Source organism: Urocitellus parryii, chromosome 10, assembly GCF_045843805.1.
Source record: "Urocitellus parryii isolate mUroPar1 chromosome 10, mUroPar1.hap1, whole genome shotgun sequence".
In the NCBI taxonomy this organism is placed as follows: Eukaryota; Metazoa; Chordata; class Mammalia; order Rodentia; family Sciuridae; genus Urocitellus; species Urocitellus parryii.
In genome coordinates this window covers 139,051,559-139,074,163 of record NC_135540.1, presented here as the reverse complement: position 1 = coordinate 139,074,163, position 22,605 = coordinate 139,051,559, and the positions used below count along the sequence as shown (strand labels likewise).

The following is a 22,605-nucleotide window of genomic DNA, read 5'->3' as shown; positions in this document are numbered from 1 at the left end:
TCCAAGGCTGGGCTCAGCCACCACCTGCATGGGATCCTCCCTTACACATCCATCGTGCCCAGAAGCCGAGCAGCACCCTAACAGCTCAGGTAAGGGAGCAAACCCACTGCACCCAGCACCCGTGAAGGAGGCCTGGGGCATCCGCACCTAGCACTGATTTCAGGCTAAAGCAAAAGCCACAGAGGGGTCTTGGGTACAGGGTGATGATCTGAAGATAACAGAGAGCAAGTCGAGAAAACATGCAAGTTCCATGGCTTAAGGTCTCTCCTGCTCCTTCCCCAGCATTAGAGTCCTCAGGAATCTGTCCTGCATGGGGGTGGGGTTGGGGTGGGGAGGATCCCCCCAGCACTCCCCCAGGATACCCACACTTCAGCCACAAGGATCCGAACCCCAACACACACAGACACCATCACCATTGTCTGCTCCTATGTCTCCTATCTGCCCCCGGAGGGCGGTCACTGGTCCCACTCTGTGTCCCCTGCCCCTTAATGTCCCACACAAGGTCTGGATCAACCAGCCCATACAGGGTCGCAGATAGGAATGCCCGAAGCAGGGCTGCGCGAAGCATCCCGTGGCCCCAGTGCCCTCTGCCGGGCGGACTCCTCACGGATACTCACCGGGGTCGGGGCGTTCACCACAGACAGGTTGTACCCATAGAGGAAGGAGGAGCCCAAGGCGCCCACCAGAGAGACGGCGACGAGGGAGCAGGACCAGTCCTGTGAAGGGAGAGGAGAGCACATCAGCGCAGGCCCTCGGGTGCAGAGCCTGGACGGTCCCCCTTAGCTGGGGGAGGCCTCCCTGATAGAATTCCTATCTGGGGCCAAAAAGGAGCTGGAAGGAGAAGATGGAAAGGTGGGGGTGGGGGGGCAGCAGACAGGGTTCCCTCCAGGTCCACAACACACCATGGTCTTCCCAGCCAGACTGCCGGGGAGCACAGAAGCCCGCCTGCTGCCCTTAGCAAGCCATCTGCAAGCAGCCACACACATCATTTTAGCTACAGGTAGCTAGGGTCTGACCCAGACAGGAGCAGAGAGCAAAGCTAGACTAAGCTGCTGGGCAGCGCCCGGTGCTCACTGATCCCCCTGCCAGGCACTGTTCTGAGAGCTTTCTGGGCGTCATCTGGAATCCCTCCACCAGTGCCGGTGCACCCTATTGCAGAAGTCAGGAAAGGGCACAGAGTTGTCTGAGGTGCTGCCTGGGGCGGGGCCAGGAACCTGGTGGTCACAGCTGCAGCTCCTCCCCAATCCCCCAACTCCACCTGCCTGCGTGTCTGGAACACAGGCATGCCCATGCACACACGCTCACGCTGAAGCATGGATCGACAGCCTGGTCCAAGCACCTTGGAATAAGGACCTGAAGACAGAGAGATAGAACTTGGTGCTGAGAATAAGGCATCTGCCCCCACAGGGGCCTTTCCTGCTGCTCCATCCAAGGATGGCCACAGCCAGGACAGAAACATCCGGTCCCTTGACAAAGACTGACCATCCCGGGCTGCCCTGTGAAACATGGGCCAGATGCTCAGGGACCAGGCACTCTGGAAGACAATCTCTTGGCCATCATTTACCATTGAGTGTGCATGTCTGTGCGTTTTCTAGGTGCCAGGCCCTGATGAAGCTCTGGGAGCGTTCGCAGCAGTGAGCAGGACAAGCGAACAGGGACGCAGGTCCCTGATCCCAATTCCCTTCTCCACCACCTCATTAACCTCCCTAGGGGGGTTCCAGCAGCCGATGCTCCACCACTCAGTGGCAGAAGCCTGTGCAAGCGGTGTGACTTTTCAGAGTCCAGCTTGCCTGCCTGTAAAAGGGCTCTTACTAACATGCCACACTGCTGCCCAGGTCACTGAGGGTCAGTGGTTGCCAGATGTCACCAGTGTTCAGAAAGGTCTTTTCTCCTTTTGTTCCTCTCTCTCCACTCCCTCTGGTCCAGCTGCTTCCCAAACAGACAGGCAGAGTTCTCTCTACTTGGTCCACCTGAAGTGCTCCTCCTAGAAGCTTCAGATCTGCGACCCACTGCCAGCCTCTCCTCTCCTGCCATCTCCCGGAAGCTCCTCCTCCTTGTTTTACTACAGATCTGTCATTCAACTGCCACTTACGACTGTAGTCTTTGGCTTGTTGCAGGGCTGCTCAGTCTCCTCATCTTGAAGATGGCAATGATATTGGAACCCCCTTCTTAGGGAAGGTGTTAAGTGGGTCAGAAGAGAGCCTGGCACTTGCTGGGTGCCCATGTGTGTCAGTGGCCAGGGCTGGATGGTGGCAGGGGTCTTCCTGTGGGAGGGCAGCTACGCTGTGCTCCCTGCTCTTTGCTCTGGGCTCTGAGCCTGCTGCAGAAGAGGTGCTCAGCAGGTGCTAGGGACCAGGTGGAGGCTGAGGAAGGGCTTGTGGCCAAGGGGATGGTGTTGCCCAGTGAAATGGGGCCGGCATGGTTTTCTGCAGCTTGAGCTGAATGAGATCCATTGATGGGACAGAGTCCCTTCAGAAAAAGCTCTCTGTCTCCATCACCTCTTCCCTCTAAGTTCATTCTCTGTGTCTCGTCCTATGGGCCAGTTCCCTGAGCCGTCAGCACCAGCTGTGCTGGGCTATTATCTGGGCCCTACACTCCTTCGATCCCAGTCCTGGTCACCTTAGAGGACATGGTCTCCTCCCTCTCGTCGGCACCCATCAGAATGGGAGCTCCTGGTATGAGGGCCCCTGCAGAGGTGGAGGAGGGCACATGGGAGCCACCTCCCTGCCTCAGCTGCTTCTCTGGAGCCCCCTGCCCCTGGGTGGCCTGCCCAGCCTGCTGCCTCCCCCTCCTGGCACCTGACAGCTCATGCTGCTGCCTGGCCATGCCTGGGGAGGGAGAAGGGGCAGCGGAGCACACACAGGGCAGGGCCTCACGAGGACATTCTCTGGGTACAGCCAGGCAGCCAGGAGCCGGCCCAGGATGCAGAGGCTCGGAGTAAAACACCACGCAAGGTCACATAGGACAGAATGGCTGGTCCAAGCCCAGGCCTCCCTAACTCAGAGCCCAAGGCCCTTTAGCCACACAGCTGCCAGGCCGGGGTGGAGACGTGTCCCGCAGAGCCACCCACACCTGCATTCCCCACAGCCTGCCCTTGTGTTTACCTTTCTTCTCCTCCCACCTGGCACCCTGCTCTTCCTCCTCTGGCGGTGACACTCTGGCGGCTTCCTGCCTGATCCGGGAGGGCCAAGGTAGCTCCTGTTGTGTGTCAGGGGAGCAGAGCTCAGTTCCCTGGGATCCATGTTTGGTTTCCTTACTATGGGCCCTGGTGGCCCAGCTGACGGCTCGGCCAGGCCCCTGGACTCTGCCAGGGCATTTCCGTGAATGAGGAGGCAGAGTCCACTGGAAGGCCTGGAGCGCCCAACAGGAAATGGGGCAATTGGGTCATGCCTGGACAGGAAGTGGGCAACATTTTCTTCCTTGTTTCTAAGTCATTACAGCAACGAGAAAATCCTAAAAAGGAAATCTGTCCTCTGGGGACTTTCACCCAGGGTATGGATTTTTTTCTTTGTCATCATTTTATTTCTCTCTCTTTAGTAAGTCCAACATTCCAGAGGCGGGGAGACTGGCTTGAACCCAGCACACCTTTCTAATCTCTGGGGCAGGGAGCGGTCTAATAACTGGCTCAAGTGTTGCTCAGGTCCTGACTCCTCCACTTCAGGCGAGTCACATTACTTCTCTGAGCTGCCATTACCAGTGCAAGACGGGCTGTTGGTCTCACTCCAGCTGCCTGCAGAGGTACTCCAGGGCTGAAACAGAAACCACACGGCCCACCCTACCCCTAGCAGCATGCTGGAGATGGACGTGGGCAGCCCTGCAGCCCAAGAACAAAGAGCTGCCATGACTCTGTCCTGCTTACTCAGCCCCAGGCCGAGCGGGCCCCTCCTTGCACCACCCTGGCTGACTCAGTAAAAGGAGCCAGGAGGCTGGGACCTGGTGCCCAGCACGACATAGTGAGGATGAATTCCCCACATGGCTGATTCACCCCAAATGTCAGAGAAGGACCTTCATGATGGCGAGGACAGATGGCCTCTACTCTTTGTTCCCTGGAAGCAGATGGCAGACACAGAGGCTGGGAAGGGACAGAGGCATGCTTGGTGAATTCAGAGTGCTCGGGCCACAGATAAGGGGCAGAAGCCAGCAAACTGGGTTTAATGCAAAGCACACATTGAAGAAAAAAAATGGGGAGAACTGCAGGCGTCCTGGGGGCCATAATGGCATGTGGGTGAGAAAGCTTTCAGCCCCCACTGCCCTACAGCAGGACAGCAGCTGCTCTGAGCAAATGGGAAACAGACTTCCTCAGTTAGGCTGGGACACGGAGCAGTGCAACCTGGCCGCTCTGTGCACTGGTCAGGGGGGCGCCTCTGCGAGAGCAGGCTATTTCTTGACTTGGTTTCCAGCCACCTGGCTGCCTTACTCACTGCAAGGCGGGTCCAGAGCAGGAGCCCAGTGAGAAGCACTGGGTTACCACATGCCTGCAAGGGCCGAGAATTCCCTGGGACAGTGCTGGGGAGGCACCTCGCCAATCTCAGCTGGATCCGGGAGTCTTTCTGGGAGAGGTGACTCCTGAGCACACTTGGGATGGGCGAGCCTGGGGAGGTATTCGAGTGGGGAAGGGCACGGGTGGAGGCTGCCGGCTTGGATGCCTGTTGTATGAGCAGCTCCATAGTTCCCGCGGCAGGTGCAAACTCCAACTGTGCCAGGAACCAGGCTGTCAACACAGTGGGCCCCAGAGCTGGGCGTCAAGCCTGAGGGAGGACATGGAGCCCCACTAGGAACCAGAGGCAGCAACCAGGGCTCCCCACAACCTGCACCTCCCCCTCGACCCGTGCACCTACACTTTTCTCCCAAGTGCATTCACACTTCCCCCTGTGGCCCGGGGGAGCTGCTAGTCCTGTGTAAGCAAGAAGAACTAAAGTCCAGAGAGGGCGTGAAGCTGCCAGCCCTCCAGATCCCCAGCAGTGTCTGTCCTGTGTGGCCTGTGGCCCTGTACTCTGCGGTAGATCCTACAGAAGCTCAACTCCTGGCACAGGTGTGGTTTGAAGCAGATCCCAGGTGTTCTAGGGGTGGGGCAGGTTTAGAACCCATGTTCCGCAGTGTTCTGGGTCTGGACTCAGCCTGCTCTGCACCGAGTGCTTCCTCACACACCATTTCCCAGCACTGGCTAAGTACCCACGCCATCAGCTACCCTGCCCCGGCTCGGGCCCTTCAGACTATTAACCGTTCTCACCCTTCAAAGCTCAGCTCCCTCCCCACCTGCTCCGGGATGCCTCCCTGGACCTCCCTCTGCCACTTCTCTGGGCCATGTGCTGCCACTTGAGTATGCCTTCCCCTCTGGACAGGAGCTCTCCAGGGACTGTGTGTATCGCACAGGTTGGACCATGAGTCCCCCCCAAATTCACATGTTGAAGTCCTGATCTCTGAAATTGTATCCCAGAATGTGACAGTATTTGGAGACAGGGTCTTTAAAGAGGTAGTAAGTCAAAATGAAGTCTTTTGGTGGCCCTAATCCAATCTGATGGGTGTCCATATAAGAAGAGATTAGTGTACACACAAACACACACAGGGGGACCATGTGAGGACATAGGAGAAGACACCATCTACAAGGCAGGGAGAGAGGCCGCAGAAGGAATCAATCCGTCAACACCTTGATCTTGGACTTCCAGCCTTGAGAGTGGTGAGACCATAGGTTCTACTGTTGAAGCCAGCCTGTCTCAGGGGCTTTCCACGGCAGCCTGAGCAAACGCACATCGGCCTCAGCCTCTGGTCCCTAGATACACATTTGCTATTGAGCTCAAATCATCTAGAGGGCAGTTCTAAGGCTAGAAGTTTGACATAGAAATAACTTCTAAGGCTAGAAGCTTGGCATAGAGATGGCGACAGTTCTCTAGCAGGGAAGTGTTGAGGGAAAGAGGAGCTTTTTATTGAGTGTCATTTAACCAGAATGCATGAAATGACTACCTCCCTTCCCCATTCCACCAAACACCTAGGCACTGGATGCTCGGCTCACCTAAGATAAGCACCAAAAGATATAGTGTCCACTTAGAGGGAATCACATCTATTTAACACAATTCTCCCATGTCCTTGGGTGACCCAAGGCAGGTGGTGTCATTACACACTGTATGGGGCCCATAATGTCCAGCCTGCCAATTCCACACTAGCCTGGCCATTTGGCAAGTAGAGTTGTGTTGATCTTTGTCCTGCCAAATAGAGGCTTATTATGAATATGGGCATCTTTTCTTGCAATTTGTGGTTACGTCCACACCTTTGGGAGGCAACAAGGCACAGATGGGTTGAAGTTTGAGACTGGCTCCATTTGAGAGAGCAGGGAATGGGTTCCATGTCTCTCATAAGGACAATGACATATCACTGTCAGCATCAATGTTCCCTCATTGAGAAATGACCTTAAGAATGCCCCAAGTCCAGAAAGCCACCAGCAGATCAGTACCGTGGAGGCTCCCGACTTTCGAGCCTGGCCACAGACTCGCTCTCGTTCCCCCAGCTCCGCCCACGGGGCTCTGCTCCCAGCCCCTGCTAGCTCCTCTCTCTGCTGGCCTCACCTTGACCCTGGAGGACGGAGGGCGAGGGGGACAGGAGGGACTGCCCAGGCCACCAGAATGCCCATGCAAGGGGAGGGCAAGAAGCCAGCACTGACCGCTTTCTTTCTTGTCGACTTCTTTTCCTTGTTCTCTGCTGCGTCCTTTTCTCTGAGCTCCATGATTTATTCTTCAGAGTTTGGACTTGTTGATGTTGTTGTTGCTGAGAAAGAGGAAAAGGGATGGAGCCATTAGACACTTGCTGCCACAGATGGCAGGTCACAGCAGGTGGTTCCAAATGGCCTCCAAAAGATTCATTCCAGTGTAAAGGACACCAGTGTAAGACACTGCAATGTCCTCACTCAGGCCCTGGGACCTGGCACCTGCCTGCTCTGGCCCATTTACAAGATGGGGGCTGGGCTGAGCTGCGGTGCATCCCGCTCCTGCCCTAGGGCTTACTAGACCCAGGCTGCTCCCACACCATTCTCTTCAGAAGGAGCACATTTCAGAAATGCTAGACTGTCTGTCTCCAAGAGGTGAAAATGAAATCAGTGGAAATGAAAACCCAGTGCTGATCTCGCAGCCTGTCAAGTGGAAAAGATCACCAACATCCTCACCCTGATCGCTGCTGAGACGGAAGTAGAAACTGCGCGGCTTTTCTGGAGTTTGGAAATGTGTTTCTATTGCCCTTTGGCCCAATAACTTTGTTCGACAAGATTTATCCTAAAGCAGGACTAAAAGTGTGCACAAAGATGGAAGTCCAAAATATTCAGTGCAGCATGTGTGTGATAAAAATGGTATTTAAAAAAAGAAAAATAAAAAATGTCTAGCAGAAAAGTTTAACTACATGATGGCACATTCACACGATGGAAATTCATGTAGTCCTTTAAAATTATGTTCCACAAGAACATTGGATGCCACGGAGAGATGCTCAGAATACATTCTTGGTTGACAAATAAGGGAAGATATATAAATGAACATACTTATAAAAATATACATACAGAGGTTTACACAATGAAACATTAGATGTGCTTAAATTCTGCATGTTTTCTTACTTCAATTTAAAATGTAATATTTATGCATTACTTATTCAACAGATATTAAGTCCCTAGGGAAGGCTATGGGGATAATCCTGAGCCAGGGTGCGCTCCCTGTCCTCCTGGAGCTGGTGTCAGGAGGAGAGAAATAGCAGAAGAGCATTCAGAGAGCGTGTTGACATATGGAAGGTGAGTGGTGGCCCAGCATGGGGAGGGCAGGGGGAGGACAGTAGAGATGCTCAGGGGACAGACACATATTTATGGGCATAGAAAATAGGTCAGAAACAGCTGGAAATGACCTGCAGTTACCCCTTGGCTGAGGTATTGTGGCCAATTTATATCTTATTGTTTTCTCCTAGTTTTCCACACATTGTGACTTTCCCCTGGAATTGTGCAACATGGTGGCCCTAATAAAATACTGCTGTAACTAGATAAGATTTTGAAATTGCTTTAAATTAAAAAGAAAAAAGTTTTCTTATCGGAATTAAGCCCTAACAGTCTCAAGTAGCCAAGTAGAGTTAAAATTTAAATAATAATAATAATAATCAACTCTGAATACTCTTCTTTCTAATGCAGAAAATACAACCCTGGAAGGACACACCGTTCCTATGGGTTGATAGACTCAGCTTGATTGGATCTAGAAGCCATTTCTGCCACCTGACAAGGATGCAGGTTGGTGAGCTGCCTGAGCCCCACTTTAGTGTCGCTGCAGGCCCTGCCTCGAGGGGCTGACACACCTGTCCCACCCCAGCCCACCTGGAGGGCCACTCCAGCCCTGTGCCTGCTTTCCTGACATCTGCAGGCCTCTGGGCCACAGCTTAGGCTGCTGGGCTTGGAGGGCCCTTCCCTTTCCCCTGCCTCCCCTGCCAGGCTCACCTCCTCCGATCATCTATGGGTTTCTTCTGGAAACAGAATGCTCTTCTCCAAGTGCATCCCAGAGCTCATAGCCAGTGGATTGCATGGGCTAAGGGTGTCTGAGATCTCATCGGGGATGGTCCCTACCTGTGAGGCTCATTTTACCCATGAGCTTGCCTAGGCCATGCTGCTGTCATTTAGCAGATGTCTAGAGAACAGTCTAGATGTGTTGTGAAGGTGTCTTTTAGATAGGGTTAGCACATGCAGTGAGCTGTAAAGCAGATGACCCTCCATGATGTGGAAGGCCTCATCCACTAAGCTAAAGACCTCGAGAGAAGCAGCTGACGTCCCTTATGAAAAAGGAATTCAGCCTCAAACTGTAAAAGAGGTCTTTTGGAATAAGAGTACAACCTCAGCATTGCTGGAATTTCTAGTCTGCTGGCTCGCCTGTGGCTTTGGGGCTTGTCAGCCCTACCATTGCTTGAGCCTATTCCAGGGGAAACAGGGGACAGAGACAAAGACAAGAGGACATGCTTCTGCTTCCCCGCAGAACCCTGAGTTACCCCCTCCCCTACTTCTCACACTTGAGGGCTTCAGTGATCCATCTCCCATCCACAGTAGGACTGAATGCTGGCTGTAGAGATGCACGGTAGGCAGAAGAGGTGGGGTGGGGAGGAGGAGAGGGAAAGGAGAAAATGGGCAGAGGGAGCTAAGTGATGGTTTCTGTGGCTACCACCCTGCCTGCCTCCTGGGGATTGTTCCCAGTCTAGTTCATGTGAATGGCTGCCACGGTGCCACCCCAGGGACCACCATTCACACAGATGACATTGTGACTTTCCCCTGGAATTGTGCAACAAGGTGGCCCTACATGTGCCTAAGGATGAAGACGGTCTCTTAGGGATGAAGTGGAAGCCAGGATTTGAAAAGACATGAGAAGAGGGAAAAGAGCGAGGCCATTACAGAGACCTGGATCTCCATCTGGCTTTGCTGCTGTGACCGAGGGCAAGTTACTAACTCACGAGTCTGCTTCCTTGTCCGTCAGTCATAGTCAGCTGCCACTCTCTCATACTGTGATTTTTAGATGAGGAATCCTGAACTCAGGGGGCCCTGGGAAGGGCCTGCCAAATCCTTGGTGTCTAATGAATGGCAATTGCCATTCAAGGGGCTACTGAAGACTCAGAGGGTGACATATTTGTGGGTAGGAGGAAAGAAGGGTTGTTTAGAAGTACTGATCTTCAGTTTGTGGAACATCTACGTATCAATGTCACCTGGGAACTTGGAAATAAGAGTAGTGCTCAAGCAATAGTCTGGGCTGGACATGAGTTAAGTGGGAATGAGTGACAGAGGACTGGGTAAGGCCACCCAGGGAAGGAGTGTAGAAAGAGGAGATCCCTAAGGAACCCAGCCTGGGGGGAAGACAAGGAACGGTAAGTGACAAAGGACACTGAGTTGGAAAAAACAAGCAGAGCCAAGTGTGGAGAAGACAAGAACTTTAAGAGGACGTGAAGGGTCATCTGTGTCCACATTGATTGAGGGCAGTCAAGAAAGAGGAATGAAGAGTGTCCAGGGTATTTGATCACACCGAGGCCACTGGTAACTGTTTCAAGGGTGACTTGGATGGAGTGGCCCTGGAGGGATGGAGCACTGGAAGAGGAGCCCGTATGCAGACAGGTCTTCATAGAGCTTCAGCCATGAGGAGGTGAGGGTGGTGCAGGGGGAGGCGTGGGGGGGGAAGGACGGAACATGGGTAAGTGTGGTGAAGACTTCAGATCCAGAAGTGGGAAAACAGGAGCTCTGTGCAAATTTCCTGTATTCTAGCATCTTCTCTATCCTGTCTAACACCATCTATAGTCCAATGGCGTCCACATGAAGTGTGAGGTAAAGTGACCGACTAAAGGGGAGAGAGGAGGGCGACCGGGCAGCGGTAGGAAGGTGAGGAGCAGTCATAAGGGAATCCAGGGGACAGCCCTAACACCCAGGTCCGGTTGGCCATGGGCTGGTGTTGCGGGACCCCTCGTGGAAAACATGGTGGGTGTTCAGAGCGTCCCCCGGACTTCTTGAGTTTACCCATGGAGAGAAAAACACAATTCCAGCTGTGACCAGAGTGTGGCTTTTGTTGGGCTCCACCACAACTATCCAACATGGAGCCACCTAGAAATCAAGGTCAGAGCAGGTGTGGTCACAGGTGTGCGAGGAAGGAATGAGTACAGGGAGGGACGGGGTGGGGGGGAGAAAAGCTACGGAGTGGGCGGTAGTAAATTACGGTGTGTAAAATATTGCCCTGTGACAAACAAGGATCCAGAACGTAGGCCTGGGGTGCACGGGACTGTGAGCTCAGCAGTCCCCACGCAGTCAAGGGAGACGAGGAGCGCTCCAGCTCGGGTGCCGAGCCTGTCATTCTTCCCAGGAAACACGCTGCAAACTGGGACGGTGGGGCACCAGGGGACGTGGGTGGGGCCCATGCTTCTTTCTCTTTCAGGATCAACTCTGGTCTTCTCCTCACCCACCACCAGTAAGGAAGAAGAAGAGGACGGCTAAGTCAACAAGGCCCCACGCCAGGGAGCTGCTCCCAGCACAGCCCTCGACTGTGGACTCATCCTGCCGAGACCATGGCAGGGTCCAGGATGCCCGTCATCCCTAAGCCCTCTCATGACCGGCGGGAGACTGTCCGCTGGGGCACTTCGAGGCCTCCTGCGGGCAGCGTGTGCCCAGTGGGACTCTGGGTTCACACCCCAGTTCTACAGCTAGTAAACCGCCTGGAGACCCTGAGCTCTTCTGCACTCCCTTTCTTCCTATTTCAAATGGGGATAATAATAGGATGAACCCCAGGGGCTGCTGTGAGGGTGAAGTGAGTTCATTATTGATGCACACTGCAGATGTCAGGTGCCCTGGAGCCATCGTGACCACCTCCGGAAGCACAGTGGATGGCCTTCCCAGACCACAGGTGTAGCGCTTCCGGATTGACTCAATGATGACATCTCAGGATGGTTAAGACGGCTCACCCATCTGAGCCCACGCAGTGTTTAAATAGAGAACCCTAAGCTCCCTCAAAATAATTATCTAAGGCTTAAACAGAGTAAATAAAATAAAATACAAAAGATAAATCAGCAAGAGCTCCGTGCATGGTGAAGAGTCCCAAAACGTCAGCTCCCTGTCTCCCCAACCCACAGAAACGACACTGATAACTCTGCTCTTCAAGACTAGAGGCCTGCCGGTGCCCATCAGTGTGGCCACACAAGTTCTTTAGAGCAAAGTTCTGCTGTGCCCATGGTTGAATAGCCCCCTGCCCCATCCCCTGAGTGCCTACCTGCCACCTCAGCAGTGCACGATGTCCTTCTCCAAGATGCTCCCCAGGACCCAGCAGTGACAGGGTTAATACCTAGCACAGCAGAGCCCCAGAACTCTGCTCCAGGCAGAGTTGGCCCACACCTAGGTTGTCCCGAGGTTAAATATTTAAATAACCACCTCTGCTACTACCCTTTCTGCCATCGATGATATTAAACCCCTGCCTCTGACATGATGCTGGGAGAAGCCGTCACAGAAGTTGGATCTGAGCCCAGACAGCCTGAAGTCAGAGCCTCCCACAGAGCTGTGTTGGGAGCAAGGATAAAGGCAAAGGAAAGGTCATGGCCAGCACGGATGTGTACAGAGGGTCAGCAAACAGCAGCCGCAGGCTCCTCTCCCTCTCTGGCATGGGCCACAGAAGGCCGCCTTCCCTGAAGTGCCTGCATTCCACTGCACTCCCTGTCCACTCCAAGCTGAGCCCCACCAAGCAAAGCCACGTGGTTCCCACCAGCTGCTGGCCACCAGCTCTCAGCGGAAAACCCCAACCCGGGCCCCAAGCTCTCCACTGAGTGGCTGACTTGGCTTTTCACTTCCGGGACCCCTGCTGACGTCACCATGACTAAAGCTAATTCCAAAACAAGAAACTGAAAGATGTGAAAAACGGAAGCTTTAAGAGGGAGAAAATAGAAGAAGGGAATGGAGAGTAGGGGAGGAGGAGTGGGAGGGAGGGAGGGAGGGAGGGAGGATAAAAGGAAGGAAGGAGAAAAGGATGGAGAGGGGGTGACAACATTGGTATCAGACACTGCAGTAATCACCACAGCCACTGTCACCAGCGTAGGTTTCGCTATGCCCTATCAGTGTTTGTCAGGGACACCCCACTGACCCTGTGCGAATTCTGGCTTAGTCTTTCCCAGAACCCTGTAAGACTGATTTTCAAATCCCTCACCTGTCAAACCCCTCACTCCAGCTGTGAATGTCAGTCATCCCAGACACCCTTCCAAAGCAGGCCCCATGCAGCGAGCATCACTCACCCGAGTCCTGGGCTCTCCTCACCTGTCCAGTCTAAAGAGCAAATGGGATGTGTGTCACCGACAGATCACCTCCTAATAGAATCCAGTTATACTGGAGAAATTGTGAAAGACAACAGCATTAATGATTAAACTGCATTCAGCTGTTGCCACAAACATCTCTGATGCCCATCTTGATAAGCTTAATGGCTAGCTATCTGTGGGTAACTGGGTTTATTAAGAACATGCTGCTAGGGTTTGGAGAGGAGGTATCCCCCAGTAAGTTCATGGGATAGACAACGTTGGAATGTGCAGAGGTGACCAAAGATTAAGAGACCTGTAACTCAACAGTGGGTTAATCCATTTGCTGGATTAATAATGGGAAAGGACAGCGTACCCATGGGAATTGTAGGCAGGAGGAAATAGGTCACTGGGGGTGTGCCCCTGGGGACTATATCTTATTCCCCTGGCTCCTTCCTCCCGCTCTCTGTCTGTTTGTCCGTCTGTCTCTCTGCTTCCAGGCTGCCAGGAGGTGAGCAGTTTTCCTCTGCCACATCCTTCCACCATGATGTCCTGACTCTCCTCTAACCCAGACAATGGAGTCAGGTGACCATGGACCAAACCTCTGAAACCGTGAGCCCAATAAACTTTTCCTGAAGTTGTTTTTGTCAGGCATTTTGGTCACAGTGACAAACGCTGACTAACACACATGCCCAGGTGTGGCTCAGCATGTTCTGGATTGAGCTGCTATAAACATGGATGTGGCTGCGACACTATAGTATGCCGATTAAGTCCTCTGGGCATAGACCGAGGAGTGGGATAGCTGAGACCCCTTCTCTCTGACATGAGGAGGTTCCAGTGGAGACCCAGCCGGAACAGAGGGGAGGGTCCAATGAGGTGTCATGGAAGGGTCCCAAAGCAGGGACACATGAAACAGGCACAGCAAGCCCTGAGTCCAGGTGAGCCGCACGAGGAGGGAGCTCCTGCTCCTCGGTCCACGTTGGCATGAACTCAGCTGTGGAGAGACGCCTAGAGCAGCCACCTGTGCAGTGCTGCGCCACGGCCACTGCCGTCGTTTCACCAACACCGAGTTGCTGTCTCGCCTGAGCTCCAAAGTGACGCGCACTTGCTGATTCTTCTCACTCTTCAACAGCCTGAGGCACATGGAGCGCTGGAGTGGCAGAGGGACATGGTAGGAAGAGCTGAGAGACCTGGGCAGCCAGGGCAGGATCCAAGCCCAGCCCAGGGCTGAAAAGCCACCTTCAGGCCCATCCCTTCGAGAGGTGAGGGCACAGGGAGCCAAGGGCGGTGTTCAGGGGGAGTACGGAAGGAAGGGCACCTGGGGTCCCAGCCCCAAGGGAGAGGGATGCTGTGTCCAGCTCAGCCATCTACTCAGGTCTGGAAAAACAGGTCTTGGGGGAACCAGGAAAGGCCTATTACATTTCCCCAACATCCGTTCAGAGCAACAGGCCACCTCCTTTGGGCTCATTCCATTTCCCTGGTGTCATGGTGTTGACAAAGGGGTGGCCTAGTGCAGGAAGAAGCCATCGAATCCGTGGGAGACTCCTGCAGGAGATGTCTGTAGCAATCAACCTCCAATGTCGCACCCCTGGGCACTAGGAAGATGGCATCTCTGTGCCCAGGGAGAGCTCTCCTGTGCCTAAGAGGACAGGCACCAAGGCCCAGGTCACCTCTGGGCAGAAGAGTTGCTTTCCCAGGACCTTCAGACCTTCTCTGCATACCCAGCTAGCACTCGGGCTCTTTCTAGCTGTAATACAGGATTCCCACTCCAGGGTGGTCAGCCAACGGTTTAGCCACACCTAGAGGGACAGGACACAACGAGGACTGCCCGGGATTGGACGTCAGGTGTCTTAGGTCCAAATCCCAGCTTGCCTCTTCCCAGCCGAGTCACCCTGGACACACCACGCCTCTGCAGAGTGGGGGAAGGAGCTACTTCCTCAAGGTCATGTCCGGGGGATCAAATGAGATACTGCCCTTGAGCTTGCCTGCCATGTAGCAAGTGTCCAGAATGTTTACTATCCTGTAGGGGAAATCTATCTCTTTATTATTATTTTCATTTATTTATTCATTTTCAAGTGTTTACGGGGCACCTACTAAGTACCCAGCATAGGGCTAGAAGCTAAGAAGGCTGCAAATAGCAGTAAATTTGTTACTTCTATCCAATAATTCACAATGTATTGAAAGAATGAACCAAGGAGCCGGACCTACATTTAGTAAGCACCTACTGTTGCCAGGCACATGTCATGCACAAGCCTCACTGAGTCCTAGAGCAGAGCATTCCGTTGTGTGTCTGTGGATACTGAAGTTTAAGGATTAGACCACGCATCCAAAGCAACATCTGTGGTTGAGCACTAAGGTTTAAAGCAAGACCACTCCACAATCCCATTTCTTCCCCACCTTGACTCCCACTCATACTGCCCTGTGGGGAAGCTTCTCACCCAGGGGGACAAGCCCACCAGAGACCCTCCAGGGCCTTGAAGGCAGAGACAGTTCTCTTTTCTCGTTTCATTTGTCCAACACCTAACAGACTTCTCATTTTGGAGGATCCCTCACTGGGTCTACGGGCATGTGCCTCTTGTCCTCTTGAATTTCTCTGCAGCAGTGATCTCATTTATCTTCAGCACACGCAATTTCTTCCTCTGTTGGATCCTTCCGGGCTACGAAGGAAAATGTCTTACAATCACCCATCTAAAAAAATAAAAAGACTTAAGGGGTATTTGCAAAGATGGAGAAAAAATGAAACCCTCACACAACACCAGGGGCAGCATGAAATATTTTAGCTGCTGTGAAAATAGTTTGGTGATTCCTCAAAAAGCAAACAGAGTCGCCATGTGATCCAGCAATTCCACTCCTGGGGCATACCCAAGAGAGGTGGAAACAGGTGTTCAAACAACGCTTGTACACAAACGTCCAGGGCAGCGCTCTTCACAGCACCCGGAAGGTGGAAACAGCCCACTGTCCACCACTGAACGAAGGGATAAACAAAATCTAGTCTCTTTGTATAGTGGGATAATATTATTCAGTCATGAAAGGGAATGTGAGACCAACATATGCCACAACATGGCTGAGCCTTGGGAACGTCATGCTAAGTGAAAGGAGCCTTCAGGGAAAGCCACATCTTGTATGACCACATTTATACGAAATGCCTAGAATTTGCAGATCCCCAGAGACAGAGCAGATTAGTGGTTGGCCAGGGTGGGGTGGAGAAGGGAATGGGTGCACCTATTAAAGAGTAACCGTCGCCTTTTGGAGAGAAAAAGACCTTCAGGAACTAGATGGACACAGTGGTCCTACAACATGGAACGGGCTAAATGCCACCATGTCATTCACATTAAAATGGCCGACTTATGCTGTGATTTCACAATAGAACACCGCAGCCACAGGTCTCCATTACCCATCAGTCGATAACACTGGAAAGGGCCCTGAATTACAGGTTTCTGCCTATGATGGGCTGTCTAACTGTGCACAAGGGAACCTTCAGGAGTGCCTAAGTTCATGGTGACTTTAAGAGTGGCAGATGTCCCAGAATTTGGGAAGGGACAGGCCTGGAAAGGTGTGTGGAACCTCAGACTAAACTTACATTGCCCGTCCTTCCCTATGTCTCCTTCCTCGTTCTTCAATCCTTCCCTCCTCCCCAAGCCCTGGGCTGCCCACTGCAGACAGGACGCAGGTCTGTCCTCCTGGGTTAGCACAGTGACGAGCACTGCCCATGTGTAGGGGGCGGGGCATGTGGGGCACCCCTGCACCTTCCTCCCAGCGTCGATATGACCTAGAAGTGCTCTTAAAACAATGACAAAGACGGTTCCCCCACAACAACCCAGGTGTCCTGCTGTCTGGTTGGGGAACCACTGGGCCAGATGTGAAGGCCCTTCGGGGCTTTTTGTTCCAAATCTAGGAAAAGACAGAACTCTTCCTACTGACTCCAGTCCACTGGGCCTGCCAGACCACGTGGGATCTCTGGTCCCCACAGTGGCCCTCAGCCAGAGGCCATTCACCTCCGCATTTCACAGATCAGGAAACTAAGGCTTAGAGGCTCCTGAAGGCCAACTCTCAGAGCTTGAGGACGTGGCCCCTGCTGCCAGCCTCCTCCTCTCGAGCTGTTCTGCCAGGTCAGAAGCAGAGGAGTGAGCGGCTGGGCTCCTGGCACAGTTGGCCGGGGAGCCGGGGCTCTGGCAGTGCACTGGCTGCACATCAGCTAAGAGAGAGGGCCCAGGGCCAGTCACATCCAGAGGAGCCGCCACTCCACACTGCCTGCCTCTGCCCGCCTCCCACTTCCAAGATCAGAAAAAAGAAGCAGCTTCACCCTGTGAGAGGAGCCAAGCTGCCATCAGCATTGTGAAGACCAGGGTTGGGTGGTCAAGGGTTTGCCTGCTGGGGCGCCGTGCCCTCTAGTTCTGGGCGAGCCTAATCGCTCCAAAGCTGTGCACAATCTGAACACAGCCTGTGCTGTTGACAGAGCCGGTCCCTGAGGACACATTTCCAGACCAGGTGGAGCGTGAGGAGCTGCGACTGCAAAGAGGGTAGGGAGCCCTCAGCTCCCAGCCCCAAGTCGGCTCTATCTTCCCACCCTTGAGGAGGGTCAGAAACCCAGTAGGATGCCAGGAGGGACCCCCCACATTAATTGTCTTTTAAAGGAGGAAACAGTGAGTGTTTCCAGTTGTAAAATTCTCAGATCTCAGTCCTTGCCAGGGAGGGACAGAGGAGCCGGGCAGAAATCCTTCCTTGTAGAACTGGCCACAAGCGGCTCGGTGGCTGCACTGCTGGAAGACGGCACCCAGACTCCCAGCACCCAGGGTGCTGACGTGGACTGCCCCAACACTGGGTGGGGTGGGCTCAGGGACACTGGGACCCTCCCCATGCGCTGCTCCTTCTCACAGGCAAAGCCGGGGCTGGGGAAGCGTAGCGCTTGGCTGATGTCCCATGAGCCTGGGTTTCCACTCGTTGCGCTGCTGTCCGCCCAGTGGTGTGCTGAGCCCTGCCCCATGGCTGGCCCCCCCGATCGCAGGCACTGTGCAAGGCAGGAAGGAGCCGGCAGTCCAGTGGGCGTCAATTAATCACCAACAGCCACGCCTCTTAATTGGTGTTTAGATCAATTATGGCAAACTCTAGAAAGCGGTACAGGGTAGGAGGAGAGGTCGAGCCAGCTGACTACGGTCTACTGCTCAGACTGGGTGGAGGGGGGTGCGTGCCGGAAGTGGGGTGGGCTAGCAGGAGGAACAGTGGGAAGAAAGGGCCTGGGGCTGGGGGGAGCTTGTGTTGGGGGTTGAGAGACCCGGGTGGCTGGAGCTCTTGGCTGTGGCGTGGGACAAGGCCAGGGAAATGGCACTGGGTCCTGAGAGCAATGGAAAGCATTGGGTGGGGAGATCAGGTCACCTCTTTACAAAGTTCTGCCTGTGGTCACATGGAGCTGGGATGTGGGGATTGGGGGAGATTTGGAAGATGGTGACGCGGTGGAAGCAGGAAGATTAATCTGGTCCTTGAAGAGATAGACTGTTACTGCTGCTGAGGCTAGTAACAGTAAATCACTGGAAGGTGGACTCAGGTTGGCAGGAGATGGCCCCTGCATGCTTAGCTCCAGGGTGCCTGGCCCATGCCAGCAGGAGCCCCTTGTTGGCCACTGTCACTACCTGGGACTATGCAGCCTGCCCACCAGGCTGCAGAGGGAGGTGAGACCCTCCTCCATATGGAGGGAGCAGCTCAGCTCCACGGGCAGCACATGGACTTTGGCTGGTTTCCAACTCTGACAGCACAGCCGGTGACCATGGCAAGCCATGCAGCCAAGCAGAGCTGCAGGTGCCTTTCTTTGTAAAGCAAAAACTTGACCTCTCTTTCCAGGCCCAGAGCCGGACGCTGGGGGGCTGTTCACGGAAGCTCAGCCCTGCTGTGGGGGTGCACCTCCTCTCCACGTGACCCTGAGTGCCAAACTTAATTTGCTCCTTTTGTCTGGGGCTCTGTCGAAATCAAATTTCCACTTGGTGACTAGTGACAGCTTACTTGACTCTGTCACGCTGGACTGTGCTACAGGAAGGAATGAAGGCTGTCTGGCAACGACAGGTAGATGTGCAGTCCTGACACCCCACCTGTCCACCAACCCTGGCTCCCCGCTCCTGGCTCTGCCCGTCGTCTAGTCTTGGGCGGCTCCTCTCTCCATTCTGCCTGTCTGGCTCCCATGATCAAGTCCAGTTCTCAGCAGGCTGCACATGGTCCCCCACCTCTCCAGCCTCTGTCAGCCAAGAAGGAGCAAATCGTTCCTGCCCTTGCACTCCCCTCCCACACTGCAGCAGATGTTCTGAACCCATCAGGCCACTTTCCACTGAGCCAGACCACATGGGATCCCTGGTCCCCACAGTGGCCTCATCCTCAGCATCCTTCTGGGCACAGTGCCACAGGCATTCCTCGGCGATGGGGTCTGGGTGGCCCTGGGGGCCCACCTGCTGGCCCTCGCTGCCGCGTGCCCTGCTTTGTGAGCACGTGCTCCACGGCAACCTCCTGCCCATCACCTCAGCTTCTCCTGGACTCTGTGCCTGTCCAGATGCTGCCTCCACCTCCTTCCCAGGTTCATCCAACAGCCACAGCGGGGGAGCTAATGACTCCATCCTCCTACCCAGGACACTGCACCCGAGCTGCCAGGACCCCAGATACCCCAGGACTCCATGGAGTTTAAAATGGCAAGTTCATTCTTTATTGACATGGTTTTCTCAATCCTAAGAGAGGCAGTGTTGGTAGGGAAGAAGAGGGGAAAAGACCCTGAGGGGCCGGGGCTGTATTTCTAGCTCATAGATGGAGCATTTGCTCGGCATGTGCGAGGCCCTGGGTTCCAGCCTCAGCCCCACCAAAAAAGCAAAAAAAGAAAAAAGGAACATGGCATAGATGTCATTGAGCACAACGTTCATCCTGGCTTCTTTGGAACATTTGTTACTCACACCCTATCTGTAGAGAACCCTTTCTTCACACCTAAGGGAGACTCCATGGTTGGCTAGACTAGCAAAATACCTGCTCCATACTCATCTACTTATTTTCTCACTCAACAGATACCTACAGAATCTGGCCTGAAAATGCTTGGTCACAGGTTGGGGAATCAAGGCCCAGAGAGGTGAAACTACTAACCCAAAGTCACCCAGCAAGAAAAAGGCAGAGGGACAACTAAGCTGAGCTCCCTGTGCCACAGTAGCTCCTGAGGTGTGTTGGAGTCCCCTGGCTCTCCAGGAACAGGTTTTCTTTCAGCCTGGGCATGGGAAGCTCGGGTACAAAGCCCTGGTGGGGCCGATGACCTTTGACTTTAGGCCAACTTAGATGACAGCTCTGGCGTCAGCCTCGTCAGCCTGTTGAAAACACTGAACTTGGGCAATGCACTATCTTCTGCCCTCTGGTTTCTGTCACTTTGACTCCATGCCCTGCAAAACAGTGTGGCCTGCAGATTTCTGAGGTCCGAGGTCCAAGGGCTGCCAGCACCCAGAGCTGCCATGCTGAGCCTCTCTTTCTGCCTGTCGCCAACATTCCTGGTCTTTGGCCTGTGAGCTCTGGCACAGCCCCCTCCACTGACTCAGCAGAAGGCAAACTGAAGTCCTCCCTCCACAGTGCCCTTGGCCCTGAGCCAGGCTCTCTCAGTCCAGGGACTCCCAGACCCTGGGGAAGGAAATGCTCAGTGCTCAGAGCTCGGCCTGGGCCAGCCCACGGGGTCCCAGCTGCCTCCTCCCTGGCTGCTTGGCCCTGCGCTGTCACTGATCAATTCTGAACTTCAGCTTCTGCATCTGTAAAATGAGAACAAAAGCAACCAGCACAGAGCTGTCCCTGGGAGGGCTCCTTCCGCGGCTGCGGCCGGGGACAAGGTCACCCGTCCATGCCTGCAGGTTCTGCATGTGGGTTCAGCCACTGGCCAAAATACCCTTAAAAGAACTACCTCTGTACTGAACACTGACATTTTTCTTATCATTATTCCCTAAACAACACAGTAACAACTGCTCGTGTGGCATTGACATCAAGTTAGGAATTGTAGGTCACCCAGAGATGATCTAAAGTCCACAAGACGGCGTGCACGGCTCATGCAAATACCATGCCATTCTATAGAGGGGGGTCGAGCATCTGTGGAGTTTGGTATCTGTGGGGCATCCTGGTACCAGTTCCCTGTGGGTACCAAGGGATGGCTGCACGGGGAAGAGTTAACTGATCTATTAGACCAGCACTGACGATGAGTTCAACCTTTGGATTTTCATACATGTGAATAGTCTGACCCTATTCATGTTCCCTTAAACCTGAGTCTTGGTCTCTCATCTGTAAAACTGGAAAAAAAAATGCACCTAATTTTCACACTGGGTCCAGATTAAAAGAGACGATGAATGAACGCTTCTCACAGGGCTGAGGCAGACAGAGGTCCGTTGTTCTCAGCCGGCAGCATTAACCAGGCTGCTTCTCCTCCGTAATTCCTCGAGGCCTTTCAATACTGCTCTCTTTTTTAAAAAGCTTGTTGAGTATGATTTTCACACTATCAAACAGACCCCTTGTTGCTGCTGAATGCTGTTCCGAGCAGTCATGTGACCATGACCACTATCTAATTTGGGGGATGTTACCATCGTCCCCCAAAGAAACCACGTGCCCATTGGCCGTCACTCTCTGCTCCCAGCCCCTGGCAACAGTCCTCCAGGTTCTGTCTCTGTAGGTTCTAGAGCTGCCTTTTCTGGACATTTTGGAAAAACGGAATCGCGCAGTGCGTGACCTGCCGTGTCCGGCTCCTCCCCTGAGCACCACGGTTTTGATGTCCGCCCTGTGGCATCGCCTTCTCTGTGACAAGCCCTCTCTCACACCTCATCTCCCACCTCCTTCCTTCTCCTGGATGCTCATCCTGTCTCAGATGTCACTAATGGTCCCTGCTATGGTTCGGGTCTTCAATGTCCCTCAAGTCCCTGTGTTAGCAGCTTGGTCCCCAGTGAGCTGCTGTTGGGAGCTGGTGGAAGCTTCAAGGGGTGGGGTCTCCCGGGAGACTTTAAGCTGTTGAATGGTGTGCCCTCGAGGGGGACCATGAGGAAAAGGTCCCCTCCTTGTCCTGTCCTTCCTGCTCCCTGTCCATGAGGTGGGAGCCCTGCTCCCCCACATTCCCTCCATGATGCGCTGCCTCACCATGGGCCCACAGCCACGGGGCCAGCCGACCACTGACTGAACCTCCAAAACCGAGCCAAGCTAAACCTCTTCTCTTTACAACTTGACTATCGAGGTATTCGATTCAGTGCTGAAGGACTGACCAACCCAGCCCTCCATCCCACCTGGCCCAGGCCTTTGGCCTCTCCACCAGGACATCAGCCTGCGGGTCTCCCGATGGCCAGTCTCCACCCTCTGCTTCTGTAGAGAAGCATCCCTGGAGAATTCTGTCTCAAAGACTGATAAAGCCTTCACAGCTCTGTTCCAAAGCTTTCAACGCCTCCCACTTCCTTTTGGATGAAGACTAAGAGCAATTTGTATATGGGGTAAAAGGGGGAGTTCATAATCCACGTGAATCAAACTGTGTAATATGATGTATTATGAACTATGTAATGTTATGAACGACCAATAAAAAAAAAATGAAAAAAAAAAAAAAAAGACTAAGAGAAGGAGGGGAAGGGGGAGGGGGAGGGAAGGGCGGCCCTTACTCAGGCCTCTTCTGGGCAGCGTGGTGCCAGCAGCACCCCGTCCTGGCCATGCCCCATCCATACCCTGGCCCTAGGCACAGAGCAGCCCTGGGCTTCCACACCCTGGCCTCTTCTCCACTGCTGCTTTGTCATGCCACGTCACAGAAAGGCCCTCCCTTCCCCTGCTCTCCTCACCTGACCGGGTCCCACTCACTGGCAGGACTTTCCTAAGCAGCCTGTGAGCTGCCCCAGGCAGAGGCCCCAT

The 22,605-nt window shown here is 53.9% G+C and overlaps 1 protein-coding gene across 2 annotated transcripts in view; it reads right to left on the bottom strand.

Moving 5' to 3' along the window:
* Slc2a9 (solute carrier family 2 member 9) overlaps window positions 1–12,806 on the bottom strand; it is a 132,278-nt gene extending 119,472 nt beyond the window's left edge. Inside the window, exons 1-3 of one of the 2 annotated variants that reach the window (XM_077803363.1) lie at window positions 12,745–12,806; window positions 6,656–6,759; window positions 618–716 (exon numbers count right to left, since the gene is read on the bottom strand). In XM_077803363.1, coding sequence (XP_077659489.1) covers window positions 618–716; window positions 6,656–6,718 — 162 coding nt within the window. In that variant the 5' untranslated portion in view covers window positions 6,719–6,759; window positions 12,745–12,806. Of the gene's footprint in view, window positions 1–617; window positions 717–3,104; window positions 3,296–6,655; window positions 6,760–12,744 lie in introns of those variants that run through there. The other variant, XM_077803364.1, reaches the window with a different exon arrangement.
* Window positions 12,807–22,605: the final 9,799 nt, after the last annotated feature.